At 42.3% G+C, this 25999-nt stretch overlaps 1 protein-coding gene across 1 annotated transcript in view; it reads left to right on the top strand.

The window, feature by feature from the left end:
* The window catches only part of LOC144215509 (zinc finger SWIM domain-containing protein 6-like), a 55758-nt gene that overhangs the window by 19789 nt on the left and 9970 nt on the right, over positions 1–25999 (top strand). The window contains exons 3-11 of the mRNA XM_077744488.1: positions 15608–15964; positions 17221–17369; positions 19169–19319; positions 20875–21054; positions 21374–21544; positions 21624–21770; positions 21837–21983; positions 22363–22623; positions 24042–24177. Of these exons, the coding sequence (XP_077600614.1) occupies positions 15608–15964; positions 17221–17369; positions 19169–19319; positions 20875–21054; positions 21374–21544; positions 21624–21770; positions 21837–21983; positions 22363–22623; positions 24042–24177 (1699 nt within the window). The remainder of the gene's footprint in view (positions 1–15607; positions 15965–17220; positions 17370–19168; positions 19320–20874; positions 21055–21373; positions 21545–21623; positions 21771–21836; positions 21984–22362; positions 22624–24041; positions 24178–25999) is intronic.

The raw sequence follows: 25999 nt of genomic DNA, 5'->3' as shown, positions 1-25999 counted from the left end.
CTATTTAACATGTCCTCAAGACAAAAGTCAGCTCAGGTCAAATAAATTAATGTAAATAAATGTAATGTCACCCCTGGAGTTAATCATATCATTGATTTTTCTCGGGTGAAAGCTCAATTCAAACTGTATATGTAACATACATTCAATTTATGCAATAGAACCGTTTATGGAAGTGGAAAGTCAAACAAAGCAGATTTAAGCTTTACGTTGAAATTGGGCAATTGTCTCAGTTGTGTAAAGCCAAAGCAACCTCAAGCCTCTTTGTACAAAATCCGGCTAAATTCTCACGAGAAGCAAAAGCTTTCACGTCTGCTTCGATTTGTAACCTTGTTTACTTGAGATGCTGTCATCAATAAAACATAGACCTTGTTTTTATACAGGTAAAGTGCGTGTCTACTGCTTGTCTTTATGCAATATTCAGCACGTGTGTGCGTACAATAGTTTTTGTTGGAGAGGGGAAACATTCCTACATATTACGTTAGTGTGGTAAAACTGGGCTGTCAGTGTTAGTGTGGACATATTTAATAGTCCCGCAGATTTATTGCTTATTTTTTGCCTCTGCAAACAGCCATCGGCTTTACTGTGCCGTGTTCTTCTGGGTCTCGGCCACACGTTTTGCTGCGCAACTGTATGCTACTTTCAACAATGGCAGAGAGTTGTTCTAACATTGTTGACAGTTGGCTGCCACAGTGGCATTTCCACCCTGTCTGTCTGCATTCTCGCCCAGAACCTCATATCTGGCTGCCTGTCTGTCTCCCTGGCAAACTTTAAGGCAGCTCGCCATCCCTCCTGGGTGACTACGTCAGCTCACCTCCTAACCCTTTCACAGCCACTGACAGGCCACCCCGGCCCGGGGAGACATGGGTAATGGTCGTCTCTGATGTACAGCCGGACTCGATTGGGGTGGATGGCAGACACGTCTAAAATAACAAAAGAAAGTGGGGAGGGGGTTGTGAGAGGGAAGGAGCGAAGCGATCGATAAAGTAGGGGACACATCGCCTAATAAAGATTTATTCTCTTTTTTTTTTAACTCCCCGCCGCCTGCCTTGGCAGGAGAGAATTTGATTAGTGGACTTCTTCTCCCATAGCGCCTGTGATTGCATGTGTACGCCCGAATCTGCGCCCCTCCCCGGTGTGTTTGTGTGGAGGTCTGTGGCCGACTCTGTGTCGTTTATTCCATGAGCCGTGGCACGGGCAGCTGCAGCTGTGTCCCGGCCTCGCTCTCTCGCTGTCAGCTAATATTTAGTTAATCTTTGGTCTGGGACCTACGGGATTGGCCGGAGCTCCTGGTGCCCCATCCATCTCGCACTGATCTATATTCCACACTGGATGCCTGCGCCATTAAGTGGTGCGGAGGAGGGGAGAAAGGGAGGAGGGGTGTAGTAAATGGTTGGTGAGATGGCAGGGAGGCAGTAGAATGAAGAATAAAGGGAAGATGGGTGCAGGGGAGAGTGATAGAGATGTGGTAAAACAGGGCAGAAGGCATACCTTAGTATACCAGGGGGTGTTAGTTTGTCTCACATTTCAGAAGGTTTTGGGATAGGTCTTTTTTGCCAATGTGTGGAGTTGGCAGAGACATGCTGTCCCCAGTTCTTTGGCTTCTATCATCATTAAGGTTAATTGAAGACTAAATTTTACTACTGATTAATAAATAATAATAAGGAGTCCGAATTTTGATGTGTAACTGTCGAATAAGCAATATTTTCCTAAAGAGAGCAACTTGTATGCCAGTACTCTTTGAGCCAATCAAATACAAATATTCCAGTAACTTGACACACACTGGCTACCAATTGTAGTATTTACTACTTTTGGGGAAACAAGCTTTAAGGCACCAGGAAGTAAAGCATGCTTCATCTGCGTCCTGCATCCGGCCGTCTCAGACAAACAAATAAGAAAGACAGCAACAAATCACATACTGAAGTTGTATGTATGCAGTTTTATGCTCTAAAGCTCGTTTACTTAAAGATACAAATTCAATCAAACTTTTTTAGCTATATGGTCTTTTTTTATGTTCTAAACATCCCTCAGGGGATGTAAAACTGGCGCATGAGCAGGAGAAAGAGTGAAGCAGCAGTCCACTAGCAGCTCATTGATATGCATAACGCAGTTTATGTATGCAAGCGTCGCACACCTGCAAAGACTGTGAGTGCTGAGTCACTCACAGCCAAAATGCTTTGTGCGATACCCTGTTCAACTAAATGGAATATGATAGGTCATAAAGTGCTTTGCTCGTAGTCCACTTCTTCCCCCCTTGTGACTCACATTTTGTAAAAACCAAACATGTCCAATTTAGTGTCTCTCATCCTTGTTTTGTCTTCTCCCTGCTATATTTACTATCCCACATTCCTCACAATTCACACACTTATTGTGTTATCATTTGCTGCCATTGGCTCCTGAGAGTGTGCATATATGGCACCTGTTAGTGATGGATCTTGGAGTGTGCTTTGGGTCACGGTGGCTGGTGCGCTGCAATGAATGGCAGGCCTGTTTCCCGAGCACAACTGGCTCTAGGAGGGCTCTTTTGGCGAGCCTTTGTGGAAGGGAAAAAGAGCCAGTGATCCTGAACTGCCTCCTATATACATGTTCTGCTCTCTGCTTCTGTCAGCAGTGGAGGGATTTAAGTCCATTTTTCAAATATTAGTTCTTGAGTATTGTTGTTCTGCTCACCCCATTTGAAAACAATGTGTTTTTAGTGTTCTCAAGCCGTTTTCAGGCATAATATACATCATTTTTTTTATCTGGGGAAATATACTGTATTTACCTTGGTTACTTTGTTTACTGATTTGTCAATTGATATAATTTCATCTTTATTTGAAATATAGATTACATACTATATAGAAGTACTGGAGTTGAATGTTTGATTGCAAAGTGGGGAGGGAGTCCAACTCTACTAGTTGGAATCTAATAGCTTTTCCACTGTCCGCCTCCTAAATCTCCATCACCACGGCTGCATCCATCTATCCCTTTACTGCTCTGCTTTCCTATTAAAATTCTTCCCCCTTTTGCCCGTTTCGCTCTGTATGTCCTTCCAGCTGCTGGCCAGGGGAACAGCTGACTAAATCTAAAGCTTGGGGCCCCTGGCTCCAGCCCTGATTCAGCCTCCCCCCTCTTCCCAGCCCCCCTTCTTTTCTTTCCTTCCTCTGGCCTTCAGCCCTTGGCTCCTCTCTCTGCCGCCCCAGCTCGGCCATGGCCCTGCCTCTGTGCCTCAGATCCAGCTCGGCTGGCTTGACTATCGCCACCACTTCCCTTCCAACATCCCCATATTTGCAGCTCAGAATCCTCTAAAGCCTCTCTCACTCACTTTGTTTTGCCCATAAGCTGGCTTCTCGCTCTCTTCCCCATCCCAGCCTCCCTTCTTCCCGTCGCTGACAAGCTGTGGCTGGGCCTTTTGGTCTGAGCCCAACTTATCTGGACCAGGACTCCATCCAGGCTGGCCGCAGTTCAGTTCTCTGGCTCGCATACCCCGCCGTTCTGTTCCAGGCATTTCTCCCTGGCTGGTAATGTTAGTCACTGTAACTCATTGTGGCTTACTCCCCCCTCCAAGCCTCGTTCGGCTCGCGCATTGGATGCCTCTTGCTCATGTGTCGCCTAGCTCTCTCCCTTACGTCTCTTTAACTTGCAGAGACAGCCCGGCCCTGGCACAGATGCAAGTGTGTGCGTTTGGCGAGGGTGCGAAGCATGTGACACGTGATTGGCAGCAGAGGGCGGTGGGTAAAAGCGATGAAGGGGGAAGTGGAGCTTGTCACATCTCCTGGCGGTCCGATTTCTGCCCAGGGAATAGAGCTTTACGGTCCCCTCCCCACACCATCTCGGTCACTGTCAGTGGTAGGCTTCGGGCTCATGGGATTAGGTGGGGCGCTTGCCCGTAGAAGACACCTGTCAGTGGTCTTTCACTTCATCTCAGAACCCCCCACCCTCCTCTGGAGACAGAAAACACCCCGCAGACACTTCCCCTGTGAGGAAGTGGGAGACTTGTGAATTATTGGGGCCATTGGTTGTGTAGAGGTTCACATAAGTGACTTTTGCCTTTATGCCTGAGGCCTATAGGAATATTAGTAGTTCACAATCCGCCGGTTTTGATAATGTAGAAATTTCATGTACTCTGAGTCTTATTACATTTGGAGACAGGTTCACAACGATGACTGTTATTAAGAGCTAATTATTGACAGTCAGTTTTGAAGGTCACTGGCCATTTTCTGTCACATGAGTGACAATCCGTTATAATTGGTAGTCTATTACAGTCAATGGCACTGAATCGTGCTCATTCACCAAATGAGTAAAACATTGCCACACCCCAAAGAAACATTTCCCTGGTTTTAAAAATACACCAGTCCTTCATGCTCTCATCACGGCAACATCGCTTTAAGGATTATTATACAGCCTACTCTGCCTGTTGTTGCCGCTTTGGTTGTTTGGTGTATGCACAAATAGGAAACCATAGGGGTGGGTGCGAGAGAGCGGGTGTATGCTTTGTGCAGCAAAAAAAAAAAAGTTTTCTTTTGGATTCCTAGCTTTGACTGACAGATGCGGGACGATGAAAGCACATTCCTAACGCAGCGCGCACTTCAAAGTGTCCTGTGTTCCGCCATTTATCGGCAACAAGCCGCGCTCCCACTGTGGCGTCTTGAAAACAGGGAGGGGAAAACTTGAAGGAACAGAGGCAGATGACAAGCAAGTAGCCATCCAAACAGCTGGAGGGGGGCCCAGTGGAGGAGAAACACTGCTAAATAATCAGACCTAGGCACTGTAACCAAATCGGACTGCTTTTCATAAGCACTCTCAATCATAACGCCTCCTAATTCCAATGATGTTTGAGCAGAGAAAATGTGATAGGTTGAAGTTGGTGGCAAACATTTTTGCTAATGGGGACTTGTGATTCTTCACTCTACTTTTGTTTGGAACTAGTCCAACTCACACTATTTTGTTTATTTGCAATTATATCCTTACTGAGCTCGACTATGGAATTATGCCTTTTAAATTCTCTGCTCTTGACGTGATTGTAGGCTCTGTAGCACACAGACACACATCATGATCAGATGTTTAAAAACCACAACCATATCACATAAGCGAGTAGTAGTCCTTCATATAGGGCATTTGGAGGCCAATTGTAATATAGTAGCTCACTTAGAAAGCATGCAGTGATATTCTCTCTAGAGAATATTGTGTTTGTGGCCTTTGATAGTGGAGTCGGATACTAGCCGGCCATTTGTAGTGTACTGTAGCTATTCATGATTGGGTCATGATTGGGAGTAGTTCATATTGTCGTAATGAGTAGTGTGGCACTAGTACCATTTTTTTGTTGACTACTGATATGGATTCTAGTACCCTGCTGTGTGAAATCGGCCGATGCCACTAGTGCAGCGATGCCATCTAAAAAAAAAAGCCTTTTTTAAACATACAAACGTTTTCACCACTTTCTTCCATATATTACTGCATACTCAAATATACTATTTCGATTGCAGCTTGGATAGACAACCTTGACAACATATTTACATTAGTGTAATGGTTCATTTAAGTGGCTTTAGTAGTTTCACACCTTTTGCGATCGGAGCTCGTTTTGAGGTCCTCTCTTAGTTTCCCTATGATGTCACACTACGCTACAAAGCTGACGCAAAGCTGATTCCCACACACGCTGCTGGGGAAGCCACATTAGACCACCGGAGCGCACTCCGACCACCAAAGCATACTGTGGCTTTAGACATCCCCGCCTTTCACCATGCCCCCATCCCACCACCCCACATTCGCACCCATTGACTGCCACTGACCTAATTTGGGAAAATTTCACTGACCTACTTCATGGGTGAATGCTGACTTGCCCACAGGATACAAGTCTCGCATAAACACATTCTCTATTCTTTGCGGTGAACTCGCAGGTCCTTCCAACGTCCTTTCTGGTTGCCATGGTTCCGGGTTCATACCCCAGTGAACAAAACTGTGGGTGGAGGGGCACTGTTGAAGCAGGGACGAACTGACAGTCGCAATGTCTTCAGTCATCTAATGTGATAACACTATAGCTATATAACCTGTAATAATTGAATAATTCGTACAGACTATATGAGGCAAAGCAGGCTGATCGACAGACAATGAATAGCTGGGCTGTGCACACCTCTTTTATTTGCCAACAATCACGCGTTCTCCAATGCAAATACGCACGCCTGCACCGGCAGTGGGTTGTCATGGCAACTCATACAGATGTCAACAAAAGAGAGTGGCTTTGGGAGAAGTGGGGATAAAGTAGTCTTTCCTCCTCATGTCCAGAGAAGTCCAATTCATCTTGATGTCCATTTCAGTGAAAGACTAGATGGTTCTGTAATTTTTGCTTTTAGTGTGAGTTGAAACCGAAACCACCCAGAGAAGAGAAATAGGAGCTCAATTCCCCGATTGCAAGGCTTCACCCCTCATTGATTTCCCCCCACCCCTTCTGTATCTTGTGATACTTCCTCCTCCCTTTTTTTTTTTGCTTTATAGCTTATCCTTGGGAGAGTGCTCCTAACATCAACGTCAATATTTACAGCAATAGCCTACAGGCACCAGAATCGACCCCATGCTCTCTTACCTTTCTTCAGTCCCTCCCACACCTCCATCGTTGTCATCTCTATCCTATGGTCCCTTCATTTTGCCCCCTCTTGACCGCAGGTATTTGATGTCAACTTGAGAGAATCTGCACGACGCGTGTCAAGCAATATTAAAATGTGAGAGATGTTCACATCCCACCCGTCACCTCCTTCTATGCCCACCCTACTTCCACGGATTGTCTGATGTGGTTAATGTGAGATATGACACTTATTTGTCCTGTCCAAATCTATGTGAGGCTATGTGTAGCCTGTTATATGAAAAATGGACCATCCATCCCTTTTATTTTTCACACAAAAATTTCCAATCCATGTTTTTATAGCCCTTGCCCTGGTGCACTTCTTTTGGAAAAATAAACGGGCTATCACCCAACTAATCCGAGAAAGTTGCAGGATTATCCAAATTGCTGACGCATCCAGTGTTCTTTTGACTAGGCTTATATTTTTAAAGATTCAATGTTCTCTTCTTTGTGGGAACATTTTGAAGGTGACTTGTTCTTTTTCCAATACTACTTGCACCAGGGTACACAGTTAGATAATGACATGGATGAGAAAGCCTGATATAAATTAACCTGACCACTCTTTACAATCTCCTAACCTCTACATAATAGAAAACATTTTGGATAAATTTGAACAAACAAGGAGATTCAGGCTTTGGCAGCGCACTGATTGGTTGACCTGACAAATAAGCTTCTGAAAATATTTTCAAAAGTCCTTATCCTGATCCATGTGTGAAGCCATCCGAGAGCTCTGAAGGAGCGTGAGAATGCATTTTTGTCTATATACACTGTACAATTCACTGGTGACCAAGTCTTAGTGTCTCCTGGTAATTTGGAATAGTCTCCAGTTTACCTGGACTACCCCAATGAAATAAGGACAATAGAAAATGTTTGGATGAACTTTGATACTGATGTTAGGCCAAACTGCATGTTTTCCCCATTTTTAAATAGTTATATTTTTGGACGCTAACTGCACATTTATCTTCACAGTGATCAAAAAACAATGACAAACAGGAACATTTCGCAACACAAAGATAGCCAACATTGCTCAAAACAAAATGAAAATGACTTCCTGGTGCGTGCTTTTATGCGGTCATCTATATTTGTCCACATAATAATATGAACCTGTGAGCTGTGTCCTCGGGTATTGGGGGTCTGTTAGGCAGAATGAGGCGGTGCTATATGTGCATGTGTGTGTGTTTGCTCAAACCTGCAGGTACACACACACACACATTTGCAGAGGAGAATAACAGCCAGCGTGACCTCCGTACGTCCAGGAAGGAAAGCGTTAAAGGAGATGGTGGGGTTGCTACGATGCACGTCACGCAAAAATAAAAAAAAGTGGCTGGCTGGAGCTGAAAGGGGAAGTGCTGAGCTCAGAGGAACGCTGGCTTGCTGCCACCCCAACTCCCCCCTCGCCTCACATCCGCCAACCATCCCCCTGCTCTACCCCGCCTACTCGCTACAGCTGAGCGCTCCCCACGCTTCCCCTCCGCCAGGCGTGGTGATGTGTGTCTGTGTGCCTGCTCAGGAATGCACCCTCTTCCCCACACACACACACCGCCGCAACCCACCCCCTCGACTAGGGCCTGAGTGTATTTATGTGTGCACGGGTGACTGTGTGTGTGTGTGTCTGGAATGATGCCTCCCCTTGTCTAGTAAGTGACGTCAGTACACACACAACGGGTCAGCACAAGGCTAGGGAACATTCACGAAGTGTGTGCGTGTGTGTGATGGGAGGTGGCAGCTAGAGTCGAGCCAATTATTGACGGGAGGAGGAGCTGCTTGGGAGTAGGAGGGTGAAACCAGTTTGTGTGCATAGAGTCATCACGAGTGTAGTGTGTCAATGTGGAGTATTGGGTGATTCTCCAAACTGCAGTCAAATGTGGTCATGATATTTTCAGAAAACGTTTTTAGAAATATTTGTCTTATCTTAATCAGGTGAAAGTAACTAATCTCAACAAATGGCTGCAATTAGATGAATAAAAAAATGTAAAGTTTATTATTATATATAAAATGACAATATAACAGCATACAATTTAGTTAAATCAATAGACTGTATATCTAACACATGACAAAAAAAAAACAATATTTCAACAATGTAGAGTACAATTACTAGAATTTTGAATGATAAAATGTGTTAGTAAGGACCGAAAGCTACAAACGTGTTGTTCTTGTTGAACTTGGCAGAATCAAGTTTGGCTGGGACCAACAAATCAGACATTTGAAGAATGCTTATGTTGTGTTCCATCCCTTAGAAACTGAATTTGGAGTTGATATATTTTGATGACAGAAATATTCTGATTTGGATTGTAAATGTTACTCACTGCTTCTGATAGTGATTAGACCAGCGGATAAGGTCTTGTGCCATATTTACTGCCCATCACTATACGGCTTTTTCGTTAGGCCTGAAGGAGCACACGATGGCTTTTCAATGGGGTCCATTACCCCTACAGTCCATATAGCATACTCGGGCCGCACTGGGACACACCTTGATAATTACATTTCATTCAGGCTGATGAACCTCACAGGGATGGCTATCATATAAAGTCAATGTACAGCCATGAGACGAAAAAGCCAGCAACTTAAGTGAAATGAATACATAGTCTGTCAATTGCATATGTGCAAGTTAACTCGGTAATGTTAGAATGAAGCGTTGAATATAAACATTAGTGTTAGACAAACAGCTTCCCAGGAAAAGGTCCACCATCTCGGCCCAAAATAAACAGCTGTCTTTTTAGGATGTTGCTTTGTTTGTTGACTTTCTTCAAATGCATTATAAATAGTGCCCGAACATGAGCCTTGTACGCCGTTTATATATTTTTGTTTTAAGTCCAAGCAAACACATTCAAACAGCGGAGGTTAGTTTAGGATCCAAGCTGTGGCTTATTTCTGCTAGATAAGCACATCAAATTCTGTAAAACAGGCATATGGCTGGTTTGTTCTTTCAGTAATATATTTTCAACAGCTGTTAATGAGACCTATATGTTTTAATGGTAAAAATGCCACGCTGTCTTTTGGCTAAATCTAAATAAATAAGCAAAACTTGTCATGATCCAGAACAGAAGTTTTTTGGAGAGCGATTAAAACGATTTATTTTTTTCACATTAGCAAACAACCTAGGTTGATTATCCTTTTACCCAAGAAAGGCTCGTTGCAGCAGCTTTACTGAATTACTCGATTTATTAATGCCCTCTATGTACACACTAAATATATCATTCAACGATAAAAAATGCAATACAATGCATTACTTGTGGTTATTTTGGACAGAGCTCAATCACCTTCAAAATAGCCTGCAGTAGCTGATATTGGCCACTGATAATGAAACCACTATAGTTCAGAAAACACTAGTTCATGTTTATGCCTGATTTCACCATTAAAATAAACTGGTTTAATGGCTGGTTCAAGTTTTGACCTTGGACTACACGCCGAGAATTTAATGGTGCTTGATGGCAACGGTGCAATCTTTTTGTAATTAAATGATGTGCTGGGTGGTTGAGCAAAATTTCTTTTTAAAAATGTTTTCCCTCCCAACAGTCCCTGTTCTTGTTACTATCCTTGCACACGCATTGTCAAAGAATACTTGACATCTAATTTATGCCTTTATAGATGTGCCTTCCTGTTGCTGTCCATAGAATGTAATTCTCATTTCTTTTTCTATTCGATATGCCTCCTGGTACGGACGTTCGGCTGCGTTGCCACTCATCCTTCAGAGCGGCAACCTTTTGGGATCTACCGCTGACAGGGCCGCCCATCCCACGGAATTACAATCCATTTTGAAAGTGATAGTTGGGAAAATTGCAAGTCACTCTGGATGTTGCGCTTGGCAACTAAGTGGCAGTTGGAGGCAGCTTGTCACTTGCAAACGCCAGCCAGTGACAACTTCGATCCCCCCACCATCTCCGGGGCTTCGCCGTACACACCCTCCCCCTTTCCAACCTGATCATTAGTTTGCACTTTTTGCTCTTTGGAACAGTGGGGGTAAATATCACAGAATGCTAATTAATGCCCTGAGATAAGTGGTACCTTGGTGATTATCAATTTTGTAACACAATTCATTCATGTCTTAAATCAGATTTTTGAATGGAAACGCTATTTGACCCCAAACGCAGCATTTTTATTATAACATTACTAATTTTTAATAAGGAAATTGTTTTGTGACAAATACGTTCATTAATTCTCGTGTATTTCTGTGAATTATATGAGCCACCTTATTATGATTTTATTGTCTGCGCTTAAGTGGTATCTTGGAGCAGCTCCCATAATTGTTTTTATTGCATGCATATGTTTGACCATTTGTACCATTAGGTAAATTGTGGAAAGTGCATTGGTGCCTAAATGCTAGATAATCACCATACCGTAAACACCTTATATTTATATCACTCTTCTCAAAACATCTTATACCTCCGCTTTTAGGACTCAAAACTGCAATAACAACAACAACAAAACCTAGCAGCCGCTTATATCTCAATAATGTGTGTATGTATGCATGTAAATGTATAAAACACACTTATGACTAAGTTATGAGCGTGTTAAAGGAAGTTAAGAGAACTTGCAAGTCAAGTTACCGCTGTATAAGCAAAATGGGATCGTGAGAGAGGGGATAACCAACGAAGAAAAGGCATCTGGGGAGAAGAAGGCTCCTTGCCCTCCCCGGAGGGTTCAGGGCATAAATATGGCCGCCCTTGAAGCTCAGCTGTGTTATTCCAGCCCCTCCCACACCTAACAAACACACGTACGCATTTGAGGCAAGGCCTCATGCAGGATAGCATTGATCTCTGTTTACAGTCTCCTTATGGGCGCTTCCATATAGGACCACACATGCGCTGCGATTCAAAAAGGCTTCTTAATCGAGCCACATGAGGAGGTTAAAGAGAGTATAGCTCTTTTGGCTGTGGGTGGTACGAGAGTCTAAATGTGGGGGTTGCCCGGCGACCCCTCTTCGACCCACTGCAAAGCTGCGCTTTTCGGATCGGATTCCAGCCCAAGAGCCTTTTTTTATCCACGTGGGTTTTACCAGGCCATCTTTGGTCAACACAGGAGTCGGATACCATATTTTCTAGTCGTCCAGGGGAGACCCAGACTTTGAATCATAAAAAGCTCGTTTTAAACCGCCCACCCCTGCTTCCCTCTTGTCTGATGAGGTAATTTGATTAATGTGCAATGCCAAAGTGGATGAACACGGTCACATTTAACATCAATTTGCTCTCTTTGTTGACTCGCTCTCGCAGAGGAATCAATCATGGAGTCAGACTTTTGCACAGCCCAATGAGATTTTGTTGACGGTCATTCCCAATTGAACCAATAGACATAATGACCACTCCCCTTCTTCTACTTCGACTTGGAATCATAATTGAATTAGAAAAAATGTTTGTTACTCAATCTAATTTAGTCTCTCTCCCTCATTTTTGAACACTGAACGCTTTTGTGCAAAACTGTAAGGTTGTCGACCGCCATTCCTGCAAGGCCGCCTTCTTGTGGAGAGCTAATTCCCATTTCATAGGCCATGCATAAAGGCAGCATTCTTCCATCTAGTTAGGGTGAAGACTCCCAGTCTGCGGCTTCTCCCACAAGAAACTGGTATATAGAATTGGGATGTGGATTAACCAACCGTATATTCTCTTTATCAACTTTTGAGAAAATCAATTATTTATTCATCTTTCCATTTTCTACCGTATCATGTGTTATCTCGTGCGGCCAATTAATAAGACTGCTAGGCCCTTGTGGAATAGCTCATGATGTATGCAAGTTCACTTGTGAGTGTCTGTGTGTGAGCTGTGGCAGACAGCAGCTCTAGTTTTGTTGTGTTTATGGTTCTCAGCTATTATGTCTGTCACTTCCGAATTGTGAAGGCGATACAGTGGGATTTTTGATTTATTATATAGTGTCTTGCTGTCATTGGTAGGTCGGGTGAATCCACAAAAATTGCTCCAGCTAGCCGGCGCTCATATTTGAAAGACTGCAAAGCCAGACAAGTTTTTGCATGGTGTGTCTAAGGGTGGGCTTTGCTTTGATGTAGAATTCCCCATCACCATAAGAACGTGGGTGGGTAGTCCCTTAAAGCCTTCATGTCATAATATAGGAAATACTGCATCATTATATAGAATATTTATAAATATTCTTTCACAATGCTGCAGGATACGTGTGATTTCACTGCTGTGGCCAGGAAGGGTTTCTAGGGCAACCTCACTCGAGCCTTGTTCTAAAAATGGCCGTCATGGTTACTGTAAAAGCCTAGGCTGGCCCCTTGAACCGGCAAAGAAAAGAGCCGTGAGCACGACTCAGGGAATGGGAGGAAAGGGGGGCCTGGTGCTTGGTGGACCTGGGTGGGAACCAGTCACATTAATAGACAACACATGAGACGTGGAGGGTTTCAAACCCACTCAACACGCAGTCATGGGAGATGTGTATGTGTTTGACTAAACAGTAATACCCTGTACTCAGCACTTGGCTAAATTAAAAGGGCATATTTGGCGTGGGGGCTACTTTTTGGTGCCCAGGCGATTGGACAGGGAAAGGCAAAACTCATTACCTCCCCATCTGTCAGTGAGTGGGAGAGCTGTGGGAAACGCGCAGGGGTTGGTTGGTTGGTTTGTGGGAGGGTGAAACAAAATAGACTTTTGAATGAGTTTTATTACCACTTCATCTACCATGTGTGATGAATTTGAAGAAGGATTGTGTTATTTTGCCTTGTAGGGTGAAATTGATAAAAGCTTTTTGAGGAAAAAGCAGCTTTTTCAGTATTTGTATGAATTACTTTGCTTTGTTGTTGTTATTGTGCTCACATGTTTGGATGTTCTTTTTTGATTGCACTCTCTGGTCTTCTTTGAAATATATCTTTCTCCCTCTCAGACATACGCACGTGCGTACATACAACCAAAAGATGCTCTCAATAGTTTGCATTACACTACAATAATAGTCGGTCATCTAAACTCATTCAGCATCACTTTGATGCTGGAGTATAGCATCTTTACTGTTGCCATAGTGACCACTTTCCATTGAGAAAAAAAAATCATTCATCTTCCATACTGTCCATCCTCAAAAAGGTTGCTGGGGTTGCTGGAGCCTAACCCAGCTATCCTTGGGCAAAGGGCAGACTACCTCCTCGACTGATCCCTAATTAGGGGCTCTTCGTAACCCACCTGTCCCAAAGGTATTTTGAGCATATTTATGGGCACAAAAATGAAACATCTTTCCCCAAAGCATTGTCTCATTCTCATGTGTACTTACACAGAAACATTGTCAGGTTTAGTCTTCTACCGTTGTAGCACCAGCTGCACGGTTGTAAGCCTTTTTGTCCCACTTAGGTGAGTCGGCGTGACTCCCTTGCAGCGGCAGTGGCTTGCTTTGATCAGTGCAGATGCAGGCAGTCGCCATATTTCGCGCACGCCACGCCACGTCTTGTGTTAATATTGTTCACAAACGTGTCCTGCTTTTTGCCAGCTGGCTTTCACAACAGCAGGGGGAATAAACAAGCACATTTCTGTGGCTATGTTTGCATATTTGCTGCCAGCACTTCCCGGTCAGGGAGATAGTGTTCTTGCATCGGTTTATGTTCTCAGAAGAGGTAGCAGAAGTAGCCGGACTGTGGAGTTAAGTAGAATTAGACAATCCTTTGCTACTTATAAAATAGCCGAGCCTATTCTGACAAAAGTAAGAGGTGCTATGTAGGAAGAAAACTTAAAACGTCACCAGGCAAGCAAGTAGTACCTGAAAAATGTAATTAAGTAAACTGGCTCTCAGATTTGTTTATAAAAATTGCTGCTTTTGTTTTATTTAAGGTTTAATCTGTCATGATTGCACACGTCTTGAAAACTGACCCCTTGTTTAGCCAGCGCATGCGTCCCATTTCCTTGTGCGTGCAATTAAATATGGAACTCCTCCCTGGCCTCTCACATCAATGGAGAACCGCTTTGATATCCCGTCTAATACATGCTTGATATAACAACGTTGCGTGCACGCGGCCCTTTGATAAACATATTTCGGCGATGTACGTCTTTGCCTGTGTAGTTCATGAAATCTCTCCTGAGCGCATAAATACATTCATAACCCTCCTTAGCCACTCCCATTATTAATAAATGCATGACCTCATGCTGTGGTTGGGCGTCTCTGTGTCTGTTTCATATGTTCCTGTGTGTGCATGTCTGTATGTGTGTGTATGTGTGTGTGTGACTACGCCCCACTCATTCATATTCATCATGCCATAATCAAAAGTGGCCGCGCCTCTAGATTGTGCAGTCAGGGATAAGATCAAACATTATATTCAAAGTCATGGGAGAAGGAGGAGGAAAAGGTGGGTGTATAATTCATACTGGAACATCCCCACACACCTCTTTCTTGTTGTTCTTCACTTACTTTCCAGATGTGAACTCGCTGAGATGTCTCACTTAGAGGCATTGACATATACTGATGTTTTCAATATATTACTGCTCTCATAGTATGTGGTATTTTGAAAATTGCCAACACAGTGTATACAACAAACATGACAATAATCCCATGATTCCCCTTACCCAAACCAGATAATTGGCATAGTGCGAAATGTCAGTGGTTTGTCTAAATGGAACTTTACACATATAATAATAAATATTACATTTACTATTGTTTACATCAGTTTGTCTCCAAACTAATTGGAGGCCTCAATCATACCTACATCAATTGTGCATTTGACAAAAGAGTGAGTGCATTTAGTGAGTTGCGTTTTGTTCTCTTCGTAAAGACAAAATAAGTTGACCCCTCTGTGTCCCCTGCACAAATTCGTAAATCCTTAAACAAGTACAAAAAAAAGTTATAAACTTTAGTCCCCAGGTCTCTTTTAAAAATGCTCATTTTGTGGAGTCACAAGAAGCAGTCTCAAGTTAATAGTTCTTGCTTTTCATCTTTTTCTCAGCTGAGAAAAGTACGTACACTGGATTCTAGTAAAAGCTACCTGAACTGTAATTAATAATAAATTTTAAGCCTCTGTTTTAATGGTTAAACTTGGCGTAGTGTTTCCAGAGAGAATTGTAACTAAGGGATTTTTGTCATTTTCTTTTCCAGGTTTCCATCTGAGTGGCACAGTAAAAGATCCAGCCACATCCTCCTCCCCAGAACTTATCTGCAGTGTCAGTGTCAGCTTTGACCGTTGCAAGATCACGGCTGTTACATGCACTTGTGGCAACAAAGACATCTTCTATTGCGCTCACGTGGTGGCGCTGTCGCTTTATCGGGTCCGTAAACCAGAGCAGGTCAAACTGCACTTGCCCATCTCGGAAACCTTGTTTCAGATGAGCCGTGACCAGCTGCAGAAATTCGTCCAATATCTTATATCGGTCCACCACACCGAGGTGTTGCCCACCGCACAAAAACTGGCTGATGAGGTCCTGTCACAGAACTCTGAGATCAACCAGGTCCATGGTGAGTTAGTGGCTGAATGAATGGTTGAGATCAAATATCATTGGGTTAAATTATCCATTATTATTGGCAGTGTTTGTGTTGCACCAATTTCACTATGTAATCTGGTTTTTACTCTATTTTGAAAGAAAATAATGTTTTTTTATGAGTTGTACCATTCTAATTATATAATATGACTATATGACAATTGTTTCCGTTCGTAGAGTAACGGCATCGTGATAATATGATATTATTGCAGCTTTTTATGTTAAAGGCGAGCTACTATGGAATTCCAATACTTTGTGTGTAGTATGTTATCCATGCATTTACCCATGGAGTCTTTGTATACAGTTTGTTGTCTCGCCTTCACCTTTATGTGAGTGTATCGACTCAGTGGTGAAGGCAAATTGCAGTGGGATCAATGCCATCCTCATTAATGGGACGCAGACAGTAAAAGGGGGATTGGGTACTTCTAATCAACACTGTATAGAGCCCTTATTTACCTCTTGAGGTGGAGTGATAAGGAGATGGGGATGATTGCAAAGATGTTAAATGTGAGTAAATCTGTTGCTCTGTGCAGTTGTTTGACCACTTTCTATGTTGTATATCAGTTTGACTCCCTATTGTGGTCCAATTGTATGCATTTTGGCCATAAATGCACCTATTTGTGTTTCTCACACATTGTGCAACTCAAAGGCTATTTGAATTATGGTTCTAACAACACAATGTGGTCATCAACAAAATATCGGATGTAATAATAAAATTGTGAAATTAGAATTACAATATTAATACTACTCGTATATGTATAATACTCATATATATATATATATATATATATATATATATATATATATATATATATATATATATACACACATATATATATATATATATATATATATATATATATATATATATATATATATATATATATATATATATATATATATATATATATATATATATATACATATATATATAATCCTCTAACATTTGAGTAATAGCATTCATATAATAAAAAATATACACTTAATCTTAATATCGTAATTCAAATTTCACAATTGTATTATTATATCCAACTTTTAGAAAAAAATATTTTGTTATTATATATGAAACGCAGAGGTTTTTATAATAAAGGGATATTGCCATGGATCAAAAATGGCATGCTGGATATAACCTCAAAATATAGTAAAAACATAATTTCATGTTAGACTCAATGAGAGACCTCACATTCGAGAACATTTGTGCAATAATTGTTTATGTTCGTGTGCGTCATATAGGGGCACCTGACCCCACTGCGGGAGCCAGTGTGGACGATGAAAACTGTTGGCATCTGGACGAGGAGCAGGTTCAGAAGCAAGTCAAACTCTTCCTGTCCCAGGGTGGATACCACGGCTCGGGCAAGCAGCTCAACCTGCTATTCAGCAAGGTCAACAGCCGCCAGTGTTGTTTCCTCTACGTTTGCATCGCAACCACACATACAGTACACAAAGGCACATCCAGTCCCCCAACCAGGTCTGCAAATGATTCTGCCCTCAGGTTTTTATTTTTCGCCATAAGAAGACAAATGTAGTATCCCTTCTCTGCATCTGGTTAATATTTTCCCTCTCTCGTGCACTTAGACACCCCAACCCCTCCCTTGAGAGAGGAGACCTTTGTTCTCCAAGTAATCTCCGATGCTCATCCGCACATGCATTAGCAGGACTGTGCTCTTAGCTCGCAGCTAATTGCTGGAAGGGAGCCAGTGAACCATATATGCTCCATGTATAAACACTTATGGACCACAGAGATAGGTAGACCTTTGCAATTGAAAAAGTTTCAATACAAGCACTCTATAAAACTTCTACTTAACAGTGCTGTATGGCTCTGAATAGTGGCCTGAGGTGTAATTTACTTTGATAAAATTACAACAATCAAGCAATGAATGTCGTGTGAAAGTCGAATTTAAAACAGCATGAAAAGGGTTATTAAGGTGTCATGTTTCAAAAGCCAGCAGGCTGGCACATGGAACTGGGTAACAAGGTGACAGGAAGTCAACTTTGCACTATAATTCTTCTGAGAGCCTTGATGTTTTACTGCAATGTAGTGCAATCTCAGTTTTCATATAATTTCGTTGTTCATAGCTCAGTCCCTCTATGAATTGAAAATAATACTACATTAATGAGGAGGGATGAATTTGGCGAGCTATTTATTTTGGTATGTGAATCAACTATTACCCAACAATGGTTCAATGCATGGAAAACAAAAAAAGTGAGAACTATTATTTTCGTAATATCTTTATAGTACTTTTGTATATGCCGTCTATGGCGTACCGTGGCATGGTATTACGTTAGCAAAGATAAGATTGGGCTAAGTGTGTTTTGTCCACAGAATAAAGTCAGCAGTGCAAGACCATTAGGCATTAACATCCAGGCTCTGTGACTCCCTGATCTTTAAGCGGCATTCATGCATCCACATGTGCACACACTGTCAGCTTATATGCACAGTAGTGTGAAACATTGTACACAGAGAGATCAGACCATCACTTAAAGAAATGACGCTATTTCTCCTTTATGCTGCCAGTGTATCTTTAAGTGTGGATTGCAGGCCAATCGGCCTACATAACAATCAGTAGCTGTATACTCTGTTTTAAGTGCCATTTGTCGAGCACATTCTCTGTGACCTCACATTGAGATGAATGTGCAGCTTCAAAATGTAGTTCGAGAGTGAAGGGCTGGAAAGCATTTTGAATGGCAATTATTCCCCGCAAGGCACCCAGTTTCCAATGCATTATTTGAATATACCAAAGGGCAGGAAGCTTTTCTCCATTTCTTTGCATGATTTGACCATGAAAATAAAATGCTAAAGTCGGGAACCAAGGCGGCATTTAAAACCCAACAAAAACATATCAAAAACATCACATTAAAAGCTGCTTTTTGAATTACATGAATGAATTTGAATGATGAATGACAGAATAGAAACATCATAAAAGGATTTTACTTTTTCATAAGGGTAGGCACCATATTTTCATATACAATTAATCACATTTATTCAGTAGTACATCATTATAAAGTAAAAATATTCATTTTATCGCCCCATATGGACTGAATGAATAACGCAACGTAAAGACTATTTTAGTTACTTGAAATGTGATATTTAAAATTCATTCACTATTAAATTCCATTATTATGATTGCTACTGTGTGTAGTATGTCCGTATATTGATGTTTCTGTCTTTTGGCCCCTGTAGGTGCGTGAAATGCTGAAGATGCGTGACTCCAACGGAGCGAGGATGTTAACACTGATCACAGAGCAGTTCATGGCCGACCCTCGGCTGGCGCTGTGGAGACAGCAAGGCACCACCATGACAGACAAGTACAGACAGCTCTGGGACGAATTGGGTACGACACGCACAAACACACAGTATACAAAAGCACGCACTGATTCAACAAGGTGCCTGATTGGAACCAGACATTGCCCTAAAGACACACACGTGTTTGTGTGTTTATCCCTTTTTTATGGTACACATAAGCAGACATACACGAACAGCTACACACCCTCAAATTCTAGAGTCTAAATTCTGGCCTGATAAAGCTCTTCAAACATGGGCATGATGCAGTAACACGTTCCACAAATATGAGCAATATCCTGCAATACAATCCTCTAACATGGTGGCATTGTACTCAACAAACCTGACCCACATTCTGTAGCAAATTCCACCAACATGCATCCAACACATTTCATCCTCGTGGTGGATTGTCTGTTTTGCACTCTGTAAACATAAGACAACATGCTAAAAAATATGCCATAAACACACATGCAACACCCCCTCAAACATGTTCTACATACTATATATCACTCGTATACACCACGTTCAATGAAAGCATGATCATTAACCTTCAAAGTGCTATATGTTAAGAAGCAAATTCTCAGCTCAACGCCATAGGTTCATTGAACTTATCGTTAATTGATTTTGATTCCAGTGGCTATGTGACAGGCTCTCAAAGCATAAAAAACATAGAAGACAGCCATCATGTTGTTTCCCAGCCTTTGTTGTCTCGCCTCTCGGCCTGCTGACAATGATGTATCTTCTCCCTTTTGCTCTCATTTTGCACTTTTTATTTGGACAGCCCAATGATCTCATCTGTTTCAGCACCACACACACTCGGAATTGGACGTGTGCGCCGGCGCTCTTCATTTTGAAGTCGACACTTCAAACCCTTCTTCTCGTGTCCTTATCGTTCCCCGTGATGTGCGCTCAATGCCTCCGCGCTCGCTTCTTTTCTCTCACTCTCTTCTTTTCGCTGTCTCTCTCCTTCCTTACTCTTTTGTCTTCGTCTCCTTTTAAGCATGCGTTTGCTCGTTTTCCTATAGACTCGAAGACCAACTTCCTTGTCCACATCTCCTTTTCCTACTTTATTCTAAATTGTTTTATGTTCTACAACCCCCCCCCCCCTTCAAGTACTGTCCTTGCCTTCGCCCTTTCTCCCAAACCCGTCCGTCAACTTCCATCCTCGTGCACAATGGGGAGTGCAATACAGCCTTCAGAGTAATATCCCCGAATGTAACCACATCCCATGAGGCCGAACCACTTTTCATATTCTGTTTGTTCCAATTTGCTCCAAAACGATGTGTGTGCAGTCTGTGTTGCCTCGGGACTACCTAAGTTCTTTCGCATACTTTTTTTGTGGGGTACAAAATGTGTTCTGAGAGAAAAACAGGGAGGGAACTCTCAGTGATGCACTTCTTTGAAAGATACCCTGAAGTTGCATGTTGACTATGAAAAGTCTAAACACCCCTCCTCAAGCTCGATTTTGCTGTTATTAAAAAATGAGCCCACTGTATAACATTTCATCATATTGTATATAACCTTGGATGTGACTTATAACCTTTAAAGCTCAGTGGCTAAGATTTGCCCCACCTTTTAACACACCCTCATGTTTCGGTGTTCACCAGGTGCCCTGTGGATGTGCATTGTACTGAATCCCCACTGCAAGGCGGAGCAGAAGGCATCCTGGTTGCAGCAGTTGCGCAGTTGGAACAGTGTGGACGTATGCCCCTGGGAAGATGGAAACCACGGCAATGAACTGCCCAACCTTACCCACTCGCTGCCTCAGGGTGCCCATGCCAACCAAGGTCGGTGGCACGCAAACTAAATCGTCATAAAATAATTAGGCGGCTTTTCTTTTTGTTTCTTTCACAAACGGATGACTCATTTAATCTCCTGACTGATCACTGAGGCACACAATGCGTTTTTGTGAATATAGTTTATTGATTTTGAGGTACCTGGAGATTTTTTGTAAATTATATCCTTGCAAAAAAGGTCATATTGAACCTGCCTATAATGGGCATTTCCTTGCTGTGTATTCACACAAAAATATACATAAAACCCCTATTTCCTGTGAAATTGGGACATTGTACAAATAAATAAATGTTCATCCTCTCTTCTCTGCAGAGATACGGCCCCATAGGACTGTGTTCATGCGTGCCATTGAGGCCTGCGACCTGCACTGGCAGGACCGCCATCTGCAGCACATCATCGCCAGTGACCTCTACGCGAACTACTGTTACCACGATAACCAGGAGGGCTCCCTTTTTGATGCGCGTGGCTGGCCTTTGTGGCACGGTCAGTGGACTATATCGAAACACGAGCGGTGCAATGGGCGTCGCCATTTACTTATCAATTCTCTTTGTCTTTCTCCTAGAACACGTCCCAACAGCCTGCGCTAGGGTGGATGCTCTGCGTTCCCACGGTTACCCAAGAGAAGCACTCCGACTGGCCATTGCCGTGGTCAACACGTTACGACGGCAGCAGCAGCGGCAACTTGAGCACTTCCGCCGGCACAAGAAAGGTAATGCCTTATTTTTAAGTTTCCATGGAATGGAATGGCTGATGAATAGTATGTTGTTTTTCTCAGAGTTGCTCCATAAAGGCCACACTTCCATTACTAACATGGAAGGCTGGGTGGGACATCCCTTGGATCCCATTGGCACTCTCTTCAGCACCCTGACAGAGTCGGGACGGATGGGAGACGAGGGATCTAATACCTGTTTGGACCTCTCAGGTAGTAAAGATAACATTTTGAATAGATAATTGCGTGTTCAATTTGCATGTCCTGACTTTGCCTTTTTCCCCCTGTGTCATTTCCAAGTCTGTTTTCTATTGGTGTATGTCTTATTACTGGTCCCTGAAAATGTATGCTCTTGTTGGACTGTGTTTTGATCATATTGTAACACAGAAAATAACCAGTTTGACCAATGAAGGCCATACACAGGATTGTTTTTCACCCTTATATTAAAAAGAGTAGATTATTAATTTATACATTGAGTCATTTGGGCAAGAATTAGCTATGCTATGCAAAATTATACCCAATTTTCTTTCCTATTTATCAACACTGAAGTTTCAAAATCTCAAAAGCACCTCAATGCCATGCCTCTTTACAGACTGTTCTAGCGTTGTGACTCGGGCGGACCTCCAAAGAATGCCTGTGCAGAGACTGCTGAGCGACGGCGAGTCATACGTGGCTCTGGCAGTGGAGACGGCGCTGATGGGCCTGGGCCAGCAGCGCGTGATGCCAGACGGCCTGTACGCTCAGGAGAAGGTGTGCCGCAACGAGGAGCAGCTGCTGGCCAAACTTCAAGAAGTGGAAGTGGACGATTCTCTTGTCAAGATCTTTCGAAAGGAGGCTGTCTTTCTGATTGAAGGTAGAACACTGGCGCATTTGCAAGAATGTGTGTTAGGGGTTCTTGTAAATGGCTATAATGCATTGAGAGTGAATGATGTCTTTTTTTTAGCATACCATGTTTTTATTTTATTTATTTTACACATAATAGTAACTGGGATCAATTTCACAGACATACTGGCCACCCGCCATTCTATGCCGCATATTTGATGATTTTTTATATTCAATATAGAGATAAAAACGAATATGTGAGAGTGCATAATTTGTAGTTGAACTTGTAGATTTCTGCATATTTTATCCTTTCATTTTGTGGCACAAATAGAGACCAAAATAAGCTCTTAGCTTTGCAATACATTGTGTCAGCACTTTATACACACAGCAGAATGTCAATTTAGAGTGCAGACACAACATGGAGGAGTGAAAATTGGACTCCCATCTCCACCCAAACCCCCATCCATACCAGGGCCTGGCGCGACCACCCACCTCTGGCTCTGTTTCTCATAGAGAACGCCACGCTCACACACCCAGTTTGGCCCCTGGAGGCTGCATCACCGCCACCCTGTGATGCGGTCTGTGGTCTAGGGGTTTAAAATAACCCACCAGAGACGACAGCGTGGGGTGGGACACAGGCGAGCGTGCGAGGCCAGCCAGACCATATGGTTTTTGACATCATTGTTTTTTTTAAACGGCACGTGGCCAAAACATAGAAACCATTATACCACTATGTCTGTGTGTATTTTTACTATTTTCAAATATATTATTTCTCGCTACATGGTTAAAAATATCTCAGCCCTATGGAAAAATGCATCCAAAGAGCATTCCAAGCCACAGGTGGTGCTATATCACTGAAGCCTATAAGAAAGCTCAAGAAAGTCATTTCCGTAGAGGCTAATCAAAAATAACGAGAACACAGAGCCCCATCAGGGAGAAATGTTTACAAGATATAGTTTTTTTCCCCAAGTAATGATGAAGTTCTTTTGCTTTCCCATTTTCACAGCTCCCACCTTATTCAAAGCTGTCACTGCTATTTGATGTGATATGTCTTATAAACATTGTAAAAAGCTATATTAACACCCAAGCAAACTAAAATAGAAGTCCTAAGATATGAAAAGAAAATCAAAATAATTGTATGAAACCTTGTAAAACAACACTTTAAAGCCTCCAAAATGACTTCTTTCGGTGGCAGATGTGAGATCTGTTTGGGTAATTTCGAATAGAACCACAGCCACAATAGTTAAACATTTAGATGAATGTATACCAGTAGAATTTAACAGACTGTAAATGTAAATTGTGGTGTCATAAAAAAACAGACACCAGACTGTTTACCCTTTTTCTTTTTTAAATACCGGCATTGCATTTCCATAGCTACTATAAACGGATGCTATACTTTCCATTCTGTCTTTGACTAACGCGAGCCTTTACATTGATTGTCCTTTGCAGCTGGTCCGTACTCTGGCCTCGGGGAGATCGTCCATCGAGAAAGCGTCCCCATGCACACCTTCGCACGCTATCTCTTCACCTCTCTCCTACCTCATGACGCTGATTTGGCGTACAAAATTGCACTGAGAGCCATACGGTAGGTGATGCACTATACACACACTCTAAAGGGAGCTGTTGTTTTTAAGGAAAGATTTAAAAACTCACACTCTTACTGACATTGTTAAGTTTTAGGTCTTAAGTTAGGGGCAATGACTGTGATCTGGACTTTAGGGACCCTCACTCCATTTAATGCATGAAAGAATGAATGTTAAACATTTAAACCTTGCTGAGTCACCATCAAACAGATCAGGGGCTGTTGAGCAGCGGAGAACTGCTCTCTGGTGACTCAGACACATCGTTACCTACTCCACTAGCTCAGTGTCACACACACTCATGCACAGATTTTAAAGTCAAACAGTGTTTACAATTATTAGTTTTAGTTGGGATTCAAACAAAAAGTATTGCTTTTTCTCGGTGAAATAAACTGAGTCTCAATTGTTTTTTATTATTAAACGGCCCTTTTTTTGGCTTTGAAAGTTGTTTACTTGATTTTCACAACATTTATAAAGACCTAAATTTAGCATTTTATTTTCTGAAAAGTATACATATGAAAAAGTAAATGTGTAATTATTTTACCAGAGTATTATTGCACTCGTCTAGTATTCACACCTGCCTTTGGGTGTGGGCCGAGGTCATATAAAACATCTTAATATTTTAATTATTCTATTGGACAGAGTGGAAATATTTAACCTCCTATAATTGTAGTTTAAAGTACTTTTACAAAATGTGACCTCACTAATCGGCTGCTTCAAAATGTTTGAAATGTGCCAAACAAATTTGCCTGTCACACCTTTAGTCAGACATTGGCCATTTGGTTTAACTAAGCTTGAAGGGTTTATGTTAATCCTTTTGGACCTGCATTATTAATTCAGGATCGTGATAGTACTGCTCTGCTCAATATCTTGTCATGTGTCTTCACCAGACCGTTTTGTGTGGTTGAGTGTGTTTATTTTGGCCTGCATCCCTCTTGTGCCAATGGTGTGTGTGATCTCTCTATTTTGGGTCTCCTTTGTGTGTGTTGTTTACGTGCGCATCAGTGTGTGGACAATGTGTGTTAATCAGACTCTGCTGCTGTGTTTTGATGTTGTGACTCACGGGAGCTGGATCAGTGAATATTAATTACGTTAATGAGAGTGTAATTAGTGTGGCTATAATGAGGAGAAGGGGGTGCATACACACACACACACACCAATGAGTGTGCAAAAGGCAGCAGGTAGTGGAAATTGAAGGAAAATTAGTCGTCTGAATGCACAGTCAGGTGAATGATAACTTGAATGAAGTTCTGCTTTTTTCCTAGCGAGGGCAACCCACTTGGATTAATTGAACACAACAAAGAAGCGCTCGCAACAACTGCTCACCAAACTTTTCCCAGAGTCAACCTCTCCCACTTGTTACACCTCCGCACACCCCGCTGTCGTGTGAAACAGGCCGATTTAGAATAATACGGGCCACTTATGGGTGCTCTTGGGAGCCCGGTGGTGTCTACTCAGCACATAATGAATGTGTGTAATGTAGCATAGTGTAATACGAGAGCATATAGCTCACCGTTCCCATGGGATGGTAGACAGTTAAATATAGAGGAGGAGGTAAAGGAGCCAAGGCTATTTTAATGGCCCCATTATAAGATTATCATTGATACATGCACACAGAGCGAGCGAGAGAGAGAGAAAGAGAGAGCAAAAGACCTTTTCACATTACTCGCCTTTAGTATTAGGCTACAATTGACAGCTTCACATTTAATCATGTCAGAAATGACTAATTTTGCCTTCAACATTTATATGGAAATTTACATGAAACAAGAGGCACTATTTTAAGTGGGTGGACATACGTGGCTTTACTTAGAGGGTTGTACGTTTCCT

Source organism: Stigmatopora nigra, chromosome 22, assembly GCF_051989575.1.
Source record: "Stigmatopora nigra isolate UIUO_SnigA chromosome 22, RoL_Snig_1.1, whole genome shotgun sequence".
Taxonomy (NCBI): Eukaryota; Metazoa; Chordata; class Actinopteri; order Syngnathiformes; family Syngnathidae; genus Stigmatopora; species Stigmatopora nigra.
Note: the sequence above shows the minus strand (reverse complement) of the source record. Positions and strands in the feature narration are given on the sequence as shown.